Consider the following 21,883-nt stretch of genomic DNA (forward strand, 5'->3'; position numbering starts at 1 on the left):
CCCCCAAACACACACTTTTGTTTAGCTCAGCAGAAAATCTCCACAGTAGCAGTTGCAAATCTTTTGACAGTCATCGCTAAGGGGCTTTTCTTATCCTGACATACTGTCACACGGATAAGGTAATGCTACTGCGGAAGCTACCGGAATGTTGACAGAATTCTAACAAATCCTCTTACCACAACAACAGTTTTACATTATATTTCCAAATTTTATTAGGAAAATGGAATGACTGACCATCCTAAAAATCTAAATCCAAGCATTTGGTTCAAATCTACAGTTCACTAGAAACAAATCACAGTTTTCCTACAGACAACTATAGGCCCATTCTCTAATACCAGATCGAAGTTCACTGAAAGCCATGATAAAATCGTCAATGGTATCAGATACAAACACAAAACAAGCTAAATCATTACTGTTTAATGTCCTGTAGTCTCAATCTCCTAAAGAGCAACACATCTACACCCTCCCTCTACACACACACACATGCATATACACGCACACACACACACACACACACACACACACACACACACACACACACACACACACACACACCACACACCCATACCTTCCCATGTATCCATTTCATACTGGTCCTAGTCTGCCAGTGAGTCTCCTGGCCACCATCCACACTGGTAGCGCCGTATCAAATATATTTGAAATATATATAAAGCCACTATATCACTGTTGATACTGCATCCTCCGTGGCAGATTCGGCTTCATGACTCCTCTAGGTGCTTTTACCCTCTCTATATCCCTCTCTCTCTGTTCCCCTCTCTCGATTTCTTTCTGTTTGCTTTCTCTTTTTGTTTCTTGCTCCTTCCCTCTTTCTCAGTCCTTCTCTGATCAGTTCTCTGAGGTCTCTGTGGCTTTCTCACCCCTGGCCTCGGCGGCTAGGCCGGCCCCCGAAAGGAGGAGGGGGTGGGGTTGGGAGTGGTGGGGGAGGTTTACAGGCCAGTTAGTCATGTGACCTAGTGGACCCTAGTGGGTCACGGCTTGGGTCAAAACTCCAGCATTTATTTTGAGGGGTGTGGTGTGTGAGTGTGTGTGAGAGAGAGAGAATCTTTATTGTTTATTTCACTTTTGTTTATTATCTACTTCACTTGCTTTGGCAATGTTAACATATGTTTCCCATGCCAATAAAGCCCTTAAAAAACTGAATTGAGAGAGAGGATGGGAGTTGGTTATCTGAGTGGTATTGTTAACCCTATTTTCTCTAGAACAATGCCCCACCTTCACCCAAATTCCCTTTTCCCCTCCCCCGTTCCTCCTCCCACCCTCAACTGTTTACCTTCAGAGGGGGCTTGGAAATGTGTGAGTGTGAGTGCTTTAGGCCAAATTAGAGACCAACACATTGAGTCAATAGCGAACACACAATGATCAACATCCAATGATGAGGTGTAAATAGCTTTTTAATTAAGTTTAATGACGGCTAAACACATTAACTAATTCTGCTAAACACATATCAACTAAACCTGCCAATGTACTTGGCCAATCAAGGTGAGATGGTAAATGAAGTCTATAAAGAGTGTTATTCAAGTGCTGTCCTTGTAATGGTTGGATACGCCTGCACTGCTGGAGCTAGGAACACAAGCATTTGACCACACCCGCAAGAACATCTTCTAAATATGTGTATGTGACCAATAACATGTGAGTTGAACTACTATCAACACACAGACACACACACAGAGAGACACTTCTCCAGTAGGTAAAGCCCAACGTTACTGTCAACCCTACCGTCTTGAACTTCTATACACCAGTCAGCCACACTGATAAGAAAGGCATTTCACTGTGCTTGACATTAAAACCTTGAAAAAGAAAGACTTTCCATTAAAATGCAGAGGGAGAGAAAGAGGCTCAGGAGGAGAACAAGAAGAAAGGGAAGGAAAGAGGCTAAAATCTTTTGAATGTGACATCAAAGACAACCGCTTATTCTGCATTTTTGCATTTCCCAAAATAATCCATTGTGCATAATCCATTGTGCATGACGTGCATAGTCTTGGTTCGATTCCTTTTCACAACATTTCTTTAGTCATAAATATGTAAGTTAATGACTCCAAACTACAGTACTATGGATATTTAGAAGGCTGCTATGCCAAGAATGTAATGTTATGCCCAAAATGTAACGTAAAGCCAAGAATGTAACGTAAAGCCAGGAATGTAATGTAAAGCCAAGAATGTAACGTAAAGCCAAGAATGTAACGTAAAGCCCGGAATGTAATGTAAAGCCCAAAATGTAACGTAAAGCCAAGAATGTAACGTAAAGCCAGGAATGTAACGTAAAACCCAAAATGTAACGTAAAGCCAAGAATGTAACGTAAAGCCAAGAATGTAACGTAAAGCCAGGAATGTAATGTAAAGCCAAGAATGTAACGTAAAGCCAAGAATGTAACGTAAAGCCAGGAATGTAATGTTATGCCCAAAATGTAACGTAAAGCCAGGAATGTAATGTAAAGCCCAAAATGTAACGTAAAGCCAAGAATGTAACGTAAAGCCAGGAATGTAACGTAAAACCAGGAATGTAACGTAAAACCAGGAATGTAACGTAAAGCCAAGAATGTAACGTAAAGCCAAGAATGTAACGTAAAGCCAGGAATGTAACGTAAAACCCAAAATGTAACGTAAAGCCAAGAATGTAACGTAAAGCCAAGAATGTAACGTAAAGCCAGGAATGTAACGTAAAGCCAAGAATGTAACGTAAAGCCAAGAATGTAACGTAAAGCCAGGAATGTAATGTTATGCCCAAAATGTAACGTAAAGCCAAGAATGTAACGTAAAGCCAGGAATGTAATGTAAAGCCCAAAATGTAACGTAAAGCCAAGAATGTAACGTAAAGCCAGGAATGTAACGTAAAACCAGGAATGTAACGTAAAACCAGGAATGTAACGTAAAGCCAAGAATGTAACGTAAAGCCAAGAATGTAACGTAAAGCCAAGAATGTAACGTAAAGCCAAGAATGTAACGTAAAGCCAAGAATGTAACCTAAAGCCAAGAATGTAACGTAAAGCCAAGAATGTAACGTAAAATCAAGAATGTAACGTAAAGCCAAAAATGCAATAATTTACAGACGTTGTCATTCAACCCACCAAAGTTCTTCATGTTAAACATAAAGACTAATGGACGTGTCACAAAGTCAAACAATGGTCATCTTTTTGACAATCGTCAACGAGTTTTGGGCGGCAGGTGGCCTAGCGGTTAGGAGCATTGGTCCAGTAACCCAAAGGTTCCAATCCCTGAGCCGACTAGGTGAATAATCTGTCGATGTCCCCTTGAGCAAGGCACTTAACCCTAATTGCTTCTGTAAATCGCTCTAGATGAGAGCATCTGCTAAATGACTCAAATGTAAATGTGAGTCGATGGTTATAATTCAAATATGTTTTGCAGTGGTGGTGGCAGTATGTCAAAAGCCACACACAGTACACAGCACCATTATGCCCCACGAAAAGTATCTGAGTGATTTCTGAAGGATTCCAATCCCCCTCATATGTTATAAAACCAAGGATCAAATGAGTTTGAAGATTACTATTGTCCCTTTGTCCCATTTGTATGTGCCTGTGTGCCTTTATGGATTCATTATGGGGAGCGGTGTAGTGTAGTGTAGTGTGTGTGTGTGTGTGTGTGTGTGTGTGTGTGTGTGTGTGTGTGTGTGTGTGTGTGTGTGTCTCTGCGGCGGCGAACCCTCGGTGGGAGGCCAGCTTAGCGCGGGCGCTCTGTGTTGTCGTACTGGAGAACCGCCTGACCTTAATTAACTCATATTTAATTAATCACAAACTCCAATGACGACCCCCACCATATGTTGCAGCGGTAACAGATTAACAAGGGGGAGAGTCTCGTTAGCCGAGGCATCTCGATAACAAACAAGAGTCATTGGATTGGCTTTCCCTCCACAACTTTCACCCTTAACAGTCAAATCAGATTTCTATAAGCCCAGTGAAAAGGTTTAGGGAAAGAAAACTATTGGATGAATAGCAGTGTAAAAAAACTACAATTTCCCCTGCATCAAGGAGACATTTCTACTATGTTCCATTCCTTTGTGATTCTGAGTTACATTCATAACAACCTTGGTGCATATTCTGTCGGTCTATTCAACACATTTGTGATATTTACTCCCTTTACCCCACTAAAGCTCATTTGTTTTAATTGGTTATGCATACCCTCTTCATAATGCATTATAATGCACGACATAAGCGCTAATAATGCATTTTGCCTAGCTCAAAAGGCAGTATAAATGTCCTTATAATGCATTATGAACAGTGTATTCATAGGAAGTGTCTCATTTTCATTAATTTAGCCTCTTCTTTGACCAGTGCAAAGGCTTGGGCCCTGTTTGAATACTATGAGAATCCTTCCTCCCTTCCTTGAAGAAATACCTGATTTGACATGGCTGGCTTGGTGAAAGCTATATGATAGAAGAACTGTTGTGTTAGATCAGCGATTACATCAAGGAATGGAGGAAGGAAGGGTGTGTTTTTATCAAACAGGGCCCAGGGCTGGTTTGGTAGGTCGACGGAGGGTCGTCTCTTCCTCCTAGAACCCCCAGGAATGCTTCGCTAGCTAGCCTGCCTCACTGTCACGGATGAAACAACGCCAATGCCCCACAGGCCACACTTGACCCCCTCACCCCAGCCAACAATGACAAACAACCTGACCTGTCATTCAGAATGGTGACCTTGAAAGTGATAGTGAAGGGATAATACTAGGGATTGTCCTAATGTGAGTGTTCCATCCCTCAAAAAAAGGGACACATTTAGTCAAACAGACGAACCAAATAGCCACCATTACAGATGTAGTGTAGCCACCATTACAGATGTAGTGTAGCCACCATTACAGATGTAGCCACCATTACAGATGTAGTGTAGCCTCCATTACAGATGTAGCCACCATTACAGATGTAGCCACCATTACAGATGTAGTGTAGCCTCCATGACAGATGTAGCCACCATGACAGATGTAGCCACCATTATAGATGTAGCCACCATTAGACATGTAAACATGTAAACATTGATACATTGAGACAAAGACAGAGAGAGAGAGAAACATTGAGACAGAGAGAGACAGAGAGAGACAGAGAGAGAGAGAGAGAGAAAGAGACAGAGACAGAGAGAGAGACAGAGACAGAGAGAGAGACAGAGAGAGAGACAGAGAGAGAGACAGAGAGAGAGACAGAGAGAGAGAGAGACAGAGAGAGACAGAGAGAGAGAGACAGAGACAGAGAGAGAGACAGAGACAGAGACAGAGAGAGAGAGAGAGAGAGACACAGAGACAGAGAGAGAGAGACAGAGAGAGAGAGAGAGAGACACAGAGACAGAGAGAGAGAGAGAGACAGAGAGAGAGAGAGAGAGAGAAAGAGAGAGACAGAGACAGAGAGAGAGAGAGAGACAGAGAGAGAGAGAGAGAGACAGAGAGAGAGAGAGAGAGAGAGCGTGAGTAAGTGAAGTCTTAAATATCCTCTCTCTGAATTTTCACTCAACTTTTTTTTTAAAAGCATGAGAAATCTAACCACAAGTAACTGTACTGAGACAAATCTCACCAGTGTGTGTGTGTGTGTCAGAGAGTGTGTGTGCTGCACATTTTCAAATTTTCAATGGACAGTGAAGGTTTCATGTCTATTCGATTCTGTGTGTCTGTGCATGTTCGTGTGTGCACAAGCCTGCGGGTGTTTGTGTTTACACGTGTTTACAGTGGCACAGCTGGTGGCAGATCGATCTTACACCCTCACAGGCCCTCTTTGTTTGTAGTTATGGATGTGCTCCAACCCCCCTTCCACCCAATCCCTTCTTCCACCCTCCTCTTCCATTCTCCCCTCCAACCCCTCTTCCACCCTCCCCTCCACCCTCCCCTCCAATCCCTTCTTCCACCCTCCCCTTCCATTCTCCCCTCCAACCCCTCTTCCAACCTCCCCTTCCACCCTCCCCTCCAACCCCCCTTCCACCCTCCCCTCCAATCCCTTCTTCCACCCTCCCCTTCCATTCTCCCCTCCAACCCCTCTTCCAACCTCCCCTTCCACCCTCCCCTCCAATCCCCCTTCCACCCTCCCCTCCAACCCCCCTTCCACCCAATCCCTTCTTCCACCCTCCCCTTCCATTCTCCCCTCCAACCCCTCTTCCACCCTCCCCTTCCATTCTCCCCTCCAATCCCCCTTCCGACCTCCCCTCCAACCCCCCTTCCAACCAATCCCTTCTTCCATTCTCCCCTCGAACCCCTCTTCCAACCTCCCCTCCACCCTCCCCTTCCATTCTCCCCTCCAACCTCCCCTCCAATCCCCTCTTCTACCCTCCCCTCCAATTCCACTCTCCCCTCCATTCTTCCCTCCAACCCCCCTTCCATTCTCCCCTCCAACCCCCCTTCCATTCTTCCCTCCCCTCCTCTAAACCCCCTTCCATTCTTCCCTCCCCTCCTCCAAACCCCCTTCCATTCTTCCCTCCCCCAAACCCCCTTCCATCCTCCCCTCCAACCCCCTCCTTCCAAACCACCCTCCTCCTTCCAACCATCTTCCACCCCCCTCCAACCTCCTTCCACCCCCATTTCACAACCCCCTCCCCGGCCCGTGCCTGTCTCATCTGACCTAAGGGGGAACTGATCAAACACATTGATCTGTGGGAGTAGTTTCTGCCACTACTGCTGAAACACATGCTCACCCTCTTATTTCTTCTGGCAACCCGTCTATTGTATCTGGCAACCCACCCGTCCCTCTAATCCACAGTGCTGTTGACATAACCCCCAGGTCTGAGGGAGGGAGGGGTAGCTAAACCACAGCAGCTAAACAGTGACTGGCTAACTGGAGGAGGTGGAGAATCACAAGGAGAAAATGGAAACGACTAGAAGGAACATTCCCTTTCCCATCAGCATTCAGAGGTCTGACGGCTTTGTTCCTTCTAGGCATTTTATTTCTAGTGGCGGACATAATATGTGCCCTCCTCCACCAAACACAGATATGTGAAAAAGTAGGCTACATTTATTTTTATATAATACAAAATTAAATAACCATCACTAAGGTATGACAATAGCACCACTCCATCACTAAGGTATGACAATTCCACCACTCCATCACTAAGGTATGACAATAGCACCACTCCATCACTAAGGTATGACAATAGCACCACTCCATCACTAAGGTATGACAATAGCACCACTCCCTCACTAAGGTATGACAATAGCACCACTCCATCACTAAGGTATGACAATAGCACCACTCCATCACTAAGGTATGACAATAGCACCACTCCATCACTAAGGTATGACAATAGCACCACTCCATCACTAAGGTATGACAATAGCACCACTCCCTCACTAAGGTATGACAATAGCACCACTCCCTCACTAAGGTATGACAATAGCACCACTCCCTCACTAAGGTATGACAATAGCACCACTCCCTCACTAAGGTATGACAATAGCACCACTCCATCACTAAGGTATGACAATAGCACCACTCCATCACTAAGGTATGACAATAGCACCACTCCATCACTATGAATGAAGTCACACTCAAAATACAGATACAAATTAAGCATGACATTGCAACGCAATTACTGACATTTTGTTGAAATATTTATTTTGTTATTCATGTCTGGTTCACTCTAAATCATGTCCTTTAAGACACTGGGGTTAATATGGATAGTACAGAAAAATACATGCATCTTTAATAAATGTATGTAATCTGTGAGTTGTAAGAACTACAGCTGAAAAATCTTGAGCCATTTTTTTAGGGCTTTTGCAGAGCGTAAAAATCCTCGATTATGAATAATGAATTAGAAGTGGAGAAATTATTACGGAAATATCGGAAATATTACGTTACGGAAATATCCCTTTTTAAAAAAAACGGTATCTCCTATCCGAATATTATCTCAGTGCCAGGTGACGGTCAAGTGTGTCACCATCTTTATAAAAGTATGAAACCGTGAGGTCGCTTGTAAGTGAAATGAATTGAGACGGTAACATGCTCTATAATGTCTTTGGTTGATAAAAGTAACAATGTAGTTAGCAATTAGCAAATCATTAAAATAGCATGTTGTTGAAATATACATGTGGTTAATAAAATCATTTTGGAAATATTGAAAATGGAAATGATACAGACAATTACATTGATAGAAGCCATAATCTATCTGTAATATTAAAGCTGATCAACCCGCTAAAAAAGAATCATTATAATCATAACATGTTTGAGACCACTTTACTGTAGAACAGCCAAACAATATAGTAGCTTTTGTTGAAATGACCTTACATGATCAGAATAAAAATAACAACCTGGGAAGAATAATCATTTCAATCTGGCACATGTTATACAGTTCGCATGCACGCGCGCTCAGAGAGAGAGAGAGAGAGAGAGAGAGAGAGAGAGAGAGAGAGATGAGGTAACCTTGGAGCTGCTGTATCATTGTTACCCTCTGCTACTGTTAAATGGATGATTTAATACAGACACGTTTCTGTTGGAAAGAGGTTAAACACCAGTGTGTTCATTTCTTTATCCTCCCCGGGTGGAAAGGAGAGGGATGAGGGGCTCCCGTACACAGCACAAAGAAGATTAGTATCCTGTATATGGGGTCTCTCTTTCCCTCACTCTCACGAACTCTCTCTCCCGCTCTCCTTCTCAATTCAATTTCAATTTAAGGGCTTTACTGGCATGGGAAACATATGTTAACATTGCCAAAGCAAGTGAAGTAGATAATAAACAAAACTTAAATAAACAACAATGTACAGTAAACATTACACTTACAAAAGTTCCAAAAGAATAAAGACATTTCAAATGTCATATTATGTCTATATACAGTGCTGTAATGATATGCAAATAGTTAAAGTACAAAATGGAAAATATATAAACAAATATAGGTTGTATTTACAATGGTGTTTGTTCTTCACTGGTTGACCTTTTCTTGTGGCAACAGATCACACATATTTCTGCTGTGATTGCACACTGTGGTAATTCACCCAATAGATATGGGAGTTTATCAAAATTGGATTTGTTTTCTAATTCTTTGTGTGTCTGTGTAATCTGAGGGAAATATGTGTCTCTAATATGGTCATACATTTGGCAGGAGGTTAGGAAGTGCAGCTCAGTTTCCACCTCATTTTGTGGACAGTGTGCACATAGCCTGTCTTCTCTTGAGCCAGGTCTGCCTTCTGCCTTTCTCTCTCCCTCCCTCTCTCACAAGATGTACTGTGGCCATTTCACCACACGAGGACGACACATCGCTTCCAAGTCACCCACCCACCACTAAATACCTCTACCATCACTGCCTTGCCAGACAGCCAGCGCAAAATGTACAAATGTCAAGCTGAAACAAAACATTGGTCGGAGAGGCTTGATGAAAAGAGCCAGGGAAAGAAATAGGGCACATTACTTCCGTTCCGACAAACAAGGTCACATCAAGGCATTTCTAATAATATGATGGGGAGATGTTTTCTTTTTTTCTGTGTGTTTCGTTCATTTTTTTAATTTTACATAATTAACACGATCTCCTTGGGGGGATTCGTCTCACAGGCCGACTGAATAAATCTCATTTGCATAACGAACGAAGCCTTTCCCTTCGTTAGCGAAAGAATGGGTTTAGCAGGCAGGAGGACTACAGTGGGCCTCCCCCTGAGGAGAAATGGATACGAAGAGATTGAGAGGGGAGGGGGGAGCGAGAGAGAAAGTAAAGAGAGACAGAAGGGGGAGAGAAAAAGTTTAAAAAAAGACAAGAGGGAGAGATTTAGAGAGAAGGAGCAATAGATAAAGGGGAGAGAAAGAGCGAGAGGGTGGCTTTGGCTCTATTTTACGCTGGTCAATGTATAAGCCTGCTACACTGTATAGATAGGCTTAATGTGTGCTATTATGGGGTACACTCACACTGCCGGAGGAAAGAGGACATCGGTGGCTAAAGTGGTGGACCGCGAGTGTGTGTGTGTGTGAGAGTGCTGAGAGAGTACTAAGCTCTCGAGAAGTGGATTGAGCTCTGCTGATTCCAACGGTTCTCTTCTCACTGACGACGATGGCATGAGCTCTGACTCTCTCCCTCCCTTACTCTCCTTGCTCTCACTCCCTCCCTCCCTCCCCCCCTCGCTCTCTCTGTCACAAGAGTTCCTCTTGTGAGCTGTGAAATGTTTCATAAATCATAATAAATGCACACACACACTACCAAATACACAAGTGCAAATGTAGACACTCAAACATCATTTCACCACACACACACACCGGTCTGTTCTGTGGGGGGAACCTGCCTCTTTACTCAGCCTTTACCCCCTTTATGTTACCTTCCCTCCTTCCCCTCCATGACATTCCTTCCTGGGGATGGATCTCTCGCCCCCTTGCTCTCCCTCCCTCCCCACATCTGGCTGTTTCTTTCTCTCTCTCCCGGGCTTGGTTTCCTTCTTTCTCTCCCCGGGCTTGGTTTCCTTCTTTCTCTCCCCGGGCTTGGTTTCTTTCTCCCTCTCCCCGGGCTTGGTTTCTTTCTCTCTCTCCCGGGCTTGGTTTCCTTCCCTCTCTCCCGGGCTTGGTTTCCTTCTCTCTCTCCCGGGCTTGGTTTCCTTCTCTCTCTCCCCGGGCTTGGTTTCCTTCTCTCTCCCGGGCTTGGTTTCCTTCTTTCTCTCCCCGGGCTTGGTTTCCTTCTCTCTCTCCCGGGCTTGGTTTCCTTCTCTCTCTCCCCGGGCTTGGTTTCCTTCTTTCTCTCCCCGGGCTTGGTTTCCTTCTTTCTCTCCCCGGGCTTGGTTTCCTTCTCTCTCTCCCCGGGCTTGGTTTCCTTCTTTCTCTCCCCGGGCTTGGTTTCCTTCTTTCTCTCCCCGGGCTTGGTTTCCTTCTCTCTCTCCCCGGGCTTGGTTTCCTTCTCTCTCTCCCCGGGATTGGTTTCCTTCTCGCTCTCCCCAGGCTTGGTTCCCTTCCCTCTCCCCGGGCTTGGTTCCCTTCCCTCTCCCCGGGCTTGGTTCCCTTCCCTCTCTCCGGGCTTGGTTCCCTTCCCTCTCCCCGGGCTTGGTTCCCTTCCCTCTCCCCGGGCTTGGTTCCCTTCGCTCTCCCCAGGCTTGGTTCCCTTCGCTCTCCCCAGGCTTGGTTCCCTTCGCTCTCCCCAGGCTTGGTTCCCTTCGCTCTCCCCAGGCTTGGTTCCCTTCGCTCTCCCCAGGCTTGGTTCCCTTTAGCTCTCCCCAGGCTTGGTTCCCTTCGCTCTCCCCAGGCTTGGTTCCCTTCGCTCTCCCCAGGCATGGTGAGGCAGCCATTTTGCTTCACCCCTTATATTTTTTGAGATGAGACTCCCCGCCAAGTCTGTTTTTTTCCCCCTCTCCTCCACCCTGCCGACGCCAACATCATAATGACAGGCTTCTCAGACAAGAGGGGAACAGACTGTCTTTTTCCCTCTAGTATTTCTCTCTCTCCTTTTCATCTCTCTGTCTGTCTCTCTCTCTCCCTCCCTCCCTCCCTCCCTCCCTCCCTCCCTCCCTCTCGCATATGGTCTCTCTCTCTCCCTCATATCTTTCCCTCCCATCTTTTGCACTTCAGGAGATGGTGTATGATCTTGTCAGGGCAGGAGCAGAGCACAGAAACAAATAAATATATATAAAAATAATTTTTTTATTTTTATTTTGCTCAGTTTTTTTCTCTCTCGTTCCTTTGTGACTCACTTCTAGTCTTGGTGTGTTTGTGTGTGTTTACTGCTCAAGTGTAGTAGAGGTTTGAGAAAACAAACTGTTGGAATACTATCCATCTGTGTGTTCATGTTCATATGGATGTCAGCAGTGGTGGAAAAAGCACCCAATTGTCATAACTTAACAGAAAAGGAAAAGTCATACAGTCATACATATTACTTGAGTAAAAGTCTAAAAGTATTTGGTTTTTAATATACTTAAGTATCAAAAGTAAAAGTATAAATCATTTCAAATTAGTTATATTAAGCAAACCAGACGGCACCATTTTCTTGTTTTGTTTATTTACGGGTAGCCAGGGGCACACTCCAACACTCAGACATCATTCACAAATGAATCATTCATTCATTCATTCATACATACAAATGAAGCATGTGTGTTTAGTGAGTCAGATCAGAGGTAGTAGGGATGACCAGGGATGTTTTTTTGAAAAGTGTGTGAATTGGAACAATTTCCTGTCCTGCTATGCATTCACACTGTAATGAGTACTCTTAGGTGTCAGCGAGAATGTATGGAGAAAAAACATACCTTATTTTCTTTAGGAATGTAGAAGTAAAAGTATAAGCTGTCAAATATACAAATAGTAAAGTACAGACCCCCCCAAAAACTACGTATGTAGTACTTTACACTACTGGCTGTCAGTGGTAATACAGCATCACTTCATAAATAAACAGTATGTGTTAATGAATCATGAATGAGTGTGAGTGTGTGTGTGTAATTCTATGGATGTCTACCATAAACCCCAATGCCACAAATTACAGCAACATCAGAGCGATCCCACCCAAGACCTTACCCCCACCCCCACCCCATGCCAATCTCACACTGAGCCCTATAGGAAATATGTTGGCAACTTATATGTTGGCAACTTCGATGGCAACATGGTATTATTGCTATGCGTCACAAACATTTGACGCATATAAACTGATACCAGGGTGTCGGTGATCGGTTAACACTGTGCTATAGACATCTGTATACGGTGCCTTCAGAAAGTATTCATACCACATGTTGTTGTGTTACGGCCTGAATAAAACATTTATTAAATCTATTATTTGTCTCAGTCATTCTATAGGTATCGTGTGTAGATGGGTAAGTGAAAACATGTTTTTAGAAATGTTTACAAATTTATAGAAAAATAAATTCAGAAATATCTCATTTACATAACACCCCTGAGTCAATACATGTTAGAATCATCTTTGGCAGCAATTACAGCTGTGAGTCTTTCTGGGTAAGTGTCTAAGAGCTTTGTACACCTGGATTGTACAATATTTGTACATTAGCCATTTTCAAGTATTGCCATAGATTTTCAAGCCGATTTAAGTCAAAACTGTAACTAGGCCACTCAGGAACATGACATGTCGTATTGGTAAACAACTCCAGTGTATATTTAGCCTCGTGTTTTAGATTACTTTCTTGCTGAAAGGTAAAATCATCTCCCAGTGTCTGTTGGAAAGCAGACTGAACCAGGTTTTCCTCTAGGATTTTGCCTGTGCTTCGCTCTATTCCATTTCTTTTTATCCTAAGAAACTCCCTAGTCCTTGCCGATGACAAGGATACCCATAGCATGATGCAGCATGCTTGAAAATATGATGAGTGGTACCTAGTGATGTGTTGTGTTGGATTTGCCTCAAACATAACGCTTTGTATTCAGGACATAAAATACATTTCTTTGCCAAATTCTTTGCAGTTTTACTTTAGTGCTTTATTGCATGTTTTAGGATATTTTTTATTCTGTACAGGTTTCGTTCTTTTCACTCTGTCATTTAGGTTAGTATTGTGGAGTAACTACAATGGAGTTGATCCATCCTCTGTTTTCTCCTATCACAGCCATTAAACTCTGTAACTGTTTTAAAGTCACTATTGGCCTTATGGTGAAATCCCTGAGCGGTTTCCTTCCTCTACAGCAACTGAGTTAGGAAGGATGCCTATATCTTTGTAATGACTGAGTGTACTGACACAGTGTAATTCATAACTTCACCATGCTCAAAGGGATATTCAATGTCTTGCTTATTTAAAAATGTTTTACCCATCTACCAATAGGTGCACTTCTTTGCGAGGCACTGGAAAACCTAGCTGGTCTTTGTGGTTGAATCTGATTTTGGAATTCACTGCTCGACTGAGGGACTTTACAGATAATTGTATGTGTGGGGTACAGAGATGAGGTAGTCATTCAAAAATCATGTTTAAACACTATTATTGCACACAGAGTGAGTCAATGCAACTGCAAATGTGACTTAAGCAAATATTTACTTCTGAACTTAGACTTGCCATAACAAAGGGGTTGAATACTTATTGACTCAAAACATTTCAATGTTTCATTTTTATTTAATTTGTAGTTATTTCTAAAAACATAATTCCACTTTTACATTATGGGTATTGTATGTAGGCCAGTGACACAAAATCTAAATGTAATCCATTTTAAATTCAGGCTGTAACAACAAAATGTGGACTAAGTCAAGTGGTTTGAAAACTTTCTGAAGACACTGTAGCTCTAAAACAACCTACAGTAACACCACTCTACTAAACATCAAACTGGAATTGTTGATATTAGTTTGATGTTGGAATAATCATTATCATATCACTCAACTTTTGATGGAATCACAATGTGTGAGTGAGTGTCACAGAATTAAATAGAACACAATAAAATCCAAAGGACGTTTATAATATAATTACAATTATTGCAATTGCACTGTATCGCTGTGGCACACTTGAGTGAGGAAAGTCAAACGCGTATTGTGACGTATACTCTTTCATAACCGCTCGTCTTTCCTCATTTTCTCAAATGTCATCTCAAGTTTCTCCTCTTCCCGTTACCTCAACACTTCCTCCCCCCTTCCCTTTACCTCAACTTTCCTCCTCCCTTTACCTTACCTCTCCTCCTCTCCTCATTACCTCACCTCCTCTCATTAAACCATCATGACTGTGGTCCATTCTCTAACACCCTTCTCTCCCTGGTCCATATTTCCCTTCATCCCTGTTTTTGCGCCATTCTTCACCTTCATCCCTCTTCCTTTCCTCTCCCTTCCCTTCATCTCTCCTCCTCCTCCTCTCCATCCATCCTCTCCCTTTCTCCATCCCTCCTCCTCTCCTCTCCCTTTCTCCATCCCTTCTCCTCCTCCTCCCCTCTCCATCCCTCCTCCTCCTCCTCCTCCCCTCTCCATCCCTCCTCCTCCTCCTCTCCCTTTCTCTATCCCTTCTCCTCCTCCCCTCTCCCTTTCTCAATCCCTTCTCCTCCTCCCCTCTACCTTTCTCCATCCCTTCTCCACCTCCTCCCCTCTCCCTTTCTCCATCCCTCCTCCTCCTTGCTCCAGAACTGTCACATAGCATTAGTGGGTCCGGTGCTCAGCCCCTGCAGAAATAACAGGCTAGATGGCTGTACAGACCCATTCTCCTGCTCCAGTTAGCTTTGGACAAAAAGCCCCCGTTCGGCAGGCTTGGGAGGATGCCTGCATTATTTTATTCATGCTGGGCGCTCCCTGCTTACACAACAGTCAGCGACAGCGGCCTACTAAACTCAAGTCTCCTCGCATAGGGTTAGTTAGCGATAGACGGCGCTACAGAGTTAGCGGTAACCACCTGGGTTTCAGCACTAAAACCTACACACAAGTATATGTATGCATGTAGGATGTACTGTAGTCATGTGCTTGTGTGCGTCACAGGCACTTTGTTCAGAACAAAGAACCTAAAGATGGGAAAAGAAGATACGCACACTTCTTATAACAATCAAATATGACAATTTCATTAATAGAGCCAATTTAGCAAAGTACATTGCTAATTTAATGATATACTAACATTATGATATATATTTTTTTATATAATTATTGTATCTACTAGAAGTAGCTGTTCTTATATTCAGGATTCTAAGAAAGGGTCGGGGAGTGCAATGTTCATCAAAGGTATAAGCAGTTGTATCCAGAGACGACACGTCACTAAAGTGCTCGTCACTTCAATTATTCATTTTTTAAGTCTTCTTCACCACCCCATGCTGAGTTCCTTTACTCATGGGGGGTGGGGGAGAGAGATAAAGAGAGGAGGAGGAGGAGATAGGGGGGTAGAGAGAGAGGGGGGGCAGAGAGAGTGTGTGAGAGAGTGAGGGGGGGTAGAGAGAGATAGAAAGAGGGAGAGAGAATTGAGAATGTAATTTTTATTTAACCTTTATTTAACTAGGCTAGTCAGTTAAGATCAAATTCTTATTTACAATGACGGCCTACCCCGGCAAAACCCGGACGACGCTGGGCCAATTGTGCGGACTCCCAATCCCGGCCGGTTGTGATACAGCCTGGAATCGAACCAGGGTCTGTAGTGACGCCTCTAGCACTGAGATGCAGGGCCTTAGACCGCTGCGCCATTCGGGAGAAAATATAAAGAAAAAGAAGTGAGAAAGAAACATACAGCCGGATCCAGTGATACCTCATGGCATGGGTTTAGAGTGACAGAAAGAGGGAGAAAAATAAAGCAAATGTAATACAGACCCCATTCCAGTCAATCTGCAGAGTTCTCTCCCTTCTCTCCCCCACCCCATTCAAAACCATTAGCGCCGCAATTTGGCGTCCCGGTTTAAAGTCGCTGCTTGTCAGCGAGTGGGAAGCGGGAGGCGTAATCTCCCCGGTCAAATTAATCCCGATGTCAAACGGCACTAACAGTCAAGAGGCCCCGTCCGCCTTCTGCTCCTCACTGCAGCACACGGCTTACGCTAATCTCAACAAATTAACTAGCACTCGCTAACCCGTTTAAAACGATCCCCCGCTCACTCGGTGACCTTGTATGCAATTGCACCTTTTTCTAATCGTTGGGCATTAAGAAGAAGAGTATGAGCCAGAATACATGGCGGTAATTCCACACACACACTGTGGCTAAATAACTCTATTGGACAGGAAAGGAAGTAGTAGGCCTACTTCACATTAGCCATCAAAATGTACCCTTTAATATGAGAGATCCTTATTTCCTCTGTGCGTGTGAGAGAGAGTGTGAATGTTTGTGTGTGTGTGTGTGTGTGTCCACTCAATCTGTCAAAGTGAGGAGACGAATGGCTAAAGTGGGGGACTTTGTGTGGGTGTGACTGCATGTGTGTGTGTTTCTCTGTGTGTGTGTGTGCGTGTCATCCTGCATTTAGATCCTACAAGAGACAAAGTACCACACAACTCTTATAAACATCAACACTCCAAAGTTCAATTACACATTAATATCAATTCATATAAAATTCTTGCATTCTTTTGAGCAAATGTTTGTCTTACCTAAGTGATGTTCATTGATTACATCTGTGAGAAAGACAGAGACACACACAGAGTGAGAGGAGAGAGAGAGCGAGAGAAAGCAGGTCAAAGCACAGATCACACAACTCCAAAGCTAAACAGTACGCAATAAGATTACTGTAGATCTCCTATCGTAAATCCATTTTGGATTTAGCAGTGCATCACTATTGTCATCATCATGTTTCACGGCTATTGAGGTCAAACTCAGTAGTAGTTCAGAGTCGACAGGCAAGGATCAACTCTTCATCAAGTCAGCGATAAGGTTGTTCATCAATTTGCTTGCTACAAACGGAGTTTAACATAGACTTATGAAAAATGAATTATGCAAATGTTTCCATAATGCCCTAATGCCTCCCCAGGAATCAGCGGCTGTCGAGTACTGATCAAATGAGCTTGTTTTGCAGTATGCAAAGGGATTTAGAGAGAGAACAGGCAAATAGGGGAGTAGGCTACACAGTACAGCTAACAGAAATATAGTAATTCTACATTCATCTACATTTCTGATCCTCAAAGCGCATCTGAAAATAGACTCTCCAATTAACTTTTAGTGATTCTGTACATTATGATAGACTGAGTTTCTAATTCAGAGTTGTTGAATGGCCTGAGGGGATATGCCCATTTTATAAAAAGCATTGTACCTCATTGGTAAGCAGTTACCCAGTGTGCCAACCCATGTCTGACAGGAGGATACCACTGCATATGTTCCGTGACCCCATGTGCCAACCTGGTTGGGTAACAGGAGGTTGAATGAGCCACGGGAGCCAGGGGAGACACGGGAGCCAGGGGAGCCAGGGGAGCCACGGGAGCCAGGGGAGCCACGGGAGCCAGGGGAGCCACGGGAGCCAGGGGAGACACGGGAGCCAGGGGAGCCAGGGGAGCCAGGGGAGACACGGGAGCCAGGGGAGCCAGGGGAGACACGGGAGACAGGGGAGACAGGGGAGACACGGAGACAGGGGAGACACGGGAGCCAGGGGAGCCAGGGGAGCCAGGGGAGACAGGGGAGACACGGGAGCCAGGGGAGCCAGGGGAGACACGGGAGACACGGTAGCCAGGGAAGACACGGTAGCCAGGGGAGCCAGGGGAGACACGGGAGACACGGGAGCCAGGGGAGACACGGGAGACACGGGAGCCAGGGGAGACACGGGAGCCAGGGGAGACACGGGAGCCAGGGGAGACACGGTAGCCAGGGGAGCCAGGGGAGACACGGGAGACACGGGAGACACGGGAGCCAGGGGAGACACGGGAGACACGGTAGCCAGGGGAGCCAGGGGAGCCAGGGGAGACACGGGAGACACGGGAGCCAGGGGAGACACGGGAGACACGGGAGCCAGGGGAGACACGGGAGACACGGGAGCCAGGGGAGACACGGGAGCCAGGGGAGACACGGGAGCCAGGGGAGACACGGTAGCCAGGGGAGCCAGGGGAGACACGGGAGACACGGAGCCAGGGGAGCCAGGGGAGACACGGGAGACACGGTAGCCAGGGGAGCCAGGGGAGACACGGGAGCCAGATGGCATTGAGGTCTTCATGGATTTGAGTCAAGCTGCCCCTTCCAGGGAATAGCCATTGATATTCAGATCCTCTCTGTTCATTTAGTCTCTACAGTTGATACAACATATCTCTACCATATATGGCACAATGACTCGGATTATAGTTGTCCCTGCACATTGTTTTCAATCCCATTAAATCGACACTATCTAGTTACGTTTCAGATCCATCTTAAATTAAATGCAAGATCGTATGCTTTTTAAAATTAAATGTATAAGGGGTCTTAGTATGAGAGATGTAATCAGTGACCATTGGTGGCATTCATTTTATAACCTCTCACTTATGATAAACACAATACATCCACTCACACTGATAAAAACAACAACCTAGTCGACTTATGGTTATTGTGACTCAGTAACTAACTACAGTTAGAATTACAGTAGAATATTTACTAAAATGGTAACATTTTGAAAATGAATGAAAAAAATTGCAAGATGGGCATTTCAAAGCAATCCCTGTGTAATATATAACAAATAAACATAATACTGATTTGTCCTTTCCCCACTTAAGGTATTTTGCCGAAAGGTAGTTTGCTCACCGTTTCTGAGCCTTTATCAAGCTTGCTTTAAAAAAATATGTTTCTTACTTTAATATGATAATCTTCATGGCGTGATGCCGATCTCCACACAGAGAATAATTATTTATGTATTTATTGAAATTAAAATTTCATGGTTCACTGCTTTACACAGATAGAGCATGAGTGTCTTACAGTGTTTTGGGGACTAAAGGGGGTTGAGACAATTATTCAAATATTTAACCTTAGCGGTCATAGATTATGCAAATGACGTCCCAAAAGGATTCTTTCCGCAGCTGAAAAATCTGTGCAGTTGCTCGGAGCCATGTAAAAAATCGTCAGGACCGAGCCGGAGAAAAAAATACACGCCATTTGCTTTGGCACTTCTAAGGAGGAGGAGTAGTCGAATAACCGGCAGCTATTTTCCTCTCAGATTGAGTGGAGAAGACAGAGAGACTTGGACATGACAGAGGGAGGAAGACATCACCTATTGTGTCTATGGACTCCTCACCTCTACACAAGTCCACAGAATTCCCTCCATTGCAGACTCCACTTGTGTATAAATAGACAAACACACACACTGACCACCAGTACAGTACTGAATGTACAGTAGTCTTGGCCTGCACGCACGCACGCACTGATTACCCCCCACACGCTATCAAACTGACATCCACAAAGATTTGTTCATATACAGTTGAAGTCGTAAGTTTACATACACTTAGGTTGGCATCATTAAAATTCGTTTTTCAACCACTCCACAAATTTCTTGATAACAAACTACAGTTTTGGAAAGTCGGTTAGGACATCTACTTTGTGCATGACAAGTCATTTTTCTAACAATTGTTTACAGACAGATTATTTCACTTATAATTCACGGTATCACAATTACAGTGGGTCAGAAGTTTACATACACTAAGTTGACTGTGCCTTTAAACAGCTTGGAAAATTCCAGAAAATTATGTCATGGCTTTAGAAGGTGCTGATAGGCTAATTAACATCATGAGTCAGAGGTGTACCTGTGGATGTATTTCAAGGCCTACTTTCAAACTCAGTGCCTCTTTGCTTGACATCATGGGAAAATCAAACGAAATCAGCCAAGACTGGTTCATCTTTGGGAGCAATTTCCAAATGCCTGAACGTACAATGTTCATCTGTACAAACAATAGTACGCAAGTATAAACACCATGGGACCACGCAGCCGTCATACCGCTCAGGAAGGAGACACGTTCTGTCTCCGAGAGATGAACGTACTTTGGTGCGAAGTGCAAATCAATCCCAGAACAACAGCAAAGGACCTTGAAGATGCTGGATGAAACAGGTACAAAAGTATCTATATCCACAGTAAAACGAGTCCTATATCGACATAACCTGAAAGGCCGCTCAGCAAGGAAAAAGCCACTGCTCCAAAACCCCCATAAAAAAAGACAGACTAGGGTTTGCAACTGCACATGGGGACAAAGATCGTACTTTTGGAGAAATGTCCTCTGGTCTGATGAAACAAAAATAGAACTGTTTGGCCATAATGACCATCGTTATGTTTGGAGGAAAAAGGGTGAGGCTTGCAAGCCGAGGAACCACATTCCAACCGTGAAGCAAAGGGTGGCAGCATCATGTTGTGGGGGTGCTTTGCTGCATTAGGGGCTGGTGCACTTCACAAAATAGATGGCATCATGAGGAGGTAGGAAAATTATGTGGATATATTGAAGCAACATCTCAAGACATCAGTCAGGAAGTTAAAGCTTGGACACAAAAGGGTCTTCCAAATGGACAATGACCCCAAGCATACTTCCAAATTTGTGGCAAAATGGCAACAAAGTCAAGGTATTGAAGTGGCCATCACAAGGCCCTGACCTCAATCCCATAGAAAAGTTGTGGGCAGAACTGAAAAAGCGTGTGCGAGCAAGGAGGCCTACAAATCTGACTCAGTTAAACCAGCTCTGTCAGGAGGAATGGGCCAAAATTCACCCAACTTAATGTGGGAAGCTATTGGAAGGCTACCCGAAAAATTTGACCCAAGTTAAACAATTTAAAGGCAATGCTACCAAATACTAATTGTGAGTGTATGTAAACTTCTGACCCACTTGGGATGTGATGAAAGAAATAAAAGCTGAAATAAATCATTCTCTCTTCTATTATTCTGACATTCTGACCTAAAACTTATAGCCAGAACCTCCATCAGAAGCAAGCCATCAGAAGCTAACCAGCTACTAGCTATTTAGTCATTGTCAGCCACTACCTTCTGCACAGACACCAGCCGTTTTGTAGCCTGGATAATACTTGCCAGCCTGCCAGTATCGGACTGTTTCTCCACTACAACGCCGGATTCCTGCCGTAAGCCCTGGACCATTAGTCCTGATCATCACAGCTAGCTAGCTGCCACCAAGTGACCCTGCCCCGAAGCTGGCACTGAGCCAGGCCCACCTCCCGGCCTACTCAGTGATCACTTGGCTACACAGCTGATGCCTCCCGGACTCTACCCCAACACGGCTAGAATCCACTACTCCACTGGATCCATGCCGTAAGCTCTGGAGCATCGGATCATCGCTGCTAGCTAGCTGCTACCGAGTGGCTATAGTGTCTAATGCCCCTGCCCCGAAGCTAGCACTAGTTAGCCACGAGCCAGGCGCATCTCCCGGCTAGCAAACAAAATTACTACAACTTTAATACCTCTTTCGCCATCTGGCCTGGACCCTTTGTCGACACGGCACCCCGCTGTACCACCACGACTGGTCTGCCGATGGAACTCCATCCGCTGTGCCCTCAACCGGCCTTTGCCGGACGTCGGAGCAGACGCTTCTACTGACCCCGGCCTGCTAACTTTAAACGCTGTGTCTCCCGCGTGCTAGCGTAGTAACGACTACCCTGCGGCTTCCCTGTTCCATCTATTGCTGTTCACTGGACCTTATGATCACTTGGCTACATAGCTGATGCCTGCTGGACTGTTCATTAATCACGGTACTCA

The 21,883-nt window shown here is 44.5% G+C and overlaps 1 protein-coding gene across 7 annotated transcripts in view; it reads right to left on the minus strand.

Annotated features, from left to right (window-relative positions):
- The window catches only part of LOC106570966 (nuclear receptor subfamily 6 group A member 1-A), a 185,257-nt gene that overhangs the window by 36,462 nt on the left and 126,912 nt on the right, over positions 1–21,883 (minus strand). For 3 of the 7 annotated variants that reach the window (XM_014143591.2, XM_014143586.2, XM_014143614.2), the window contains one exon: positions 16,842–16,865. The exons of 3 other annotated variants lie outside the window; for them this stretch is intronic. In XM_014143591.2, the coding sequence (XP_013999066.2) occupies positions 16,842–16,865 (24 nt within the window). Of the gene's footprint in view, positions 1–568; positions 1,046–16,841; positions 16,866–21,883 lie in introns of those variants that run through there. One more of the 7 variants, XM_014143639.2, reaches the window with a different exon arrangement.

Source organism: Salmo salar, chromosome ssa01 (assembly GCF_905237065.1).
Source record: "Salmo salar chromosome ssa01, Ssal_v3.1, whole genome shotgun sequence".
Classification (NCBI taxonomy): Eukaryota; Metazoa; Chordata; class Actinopteri; order Salmoniformes; family Salmonidae; genus Salmo; species Salmo salar.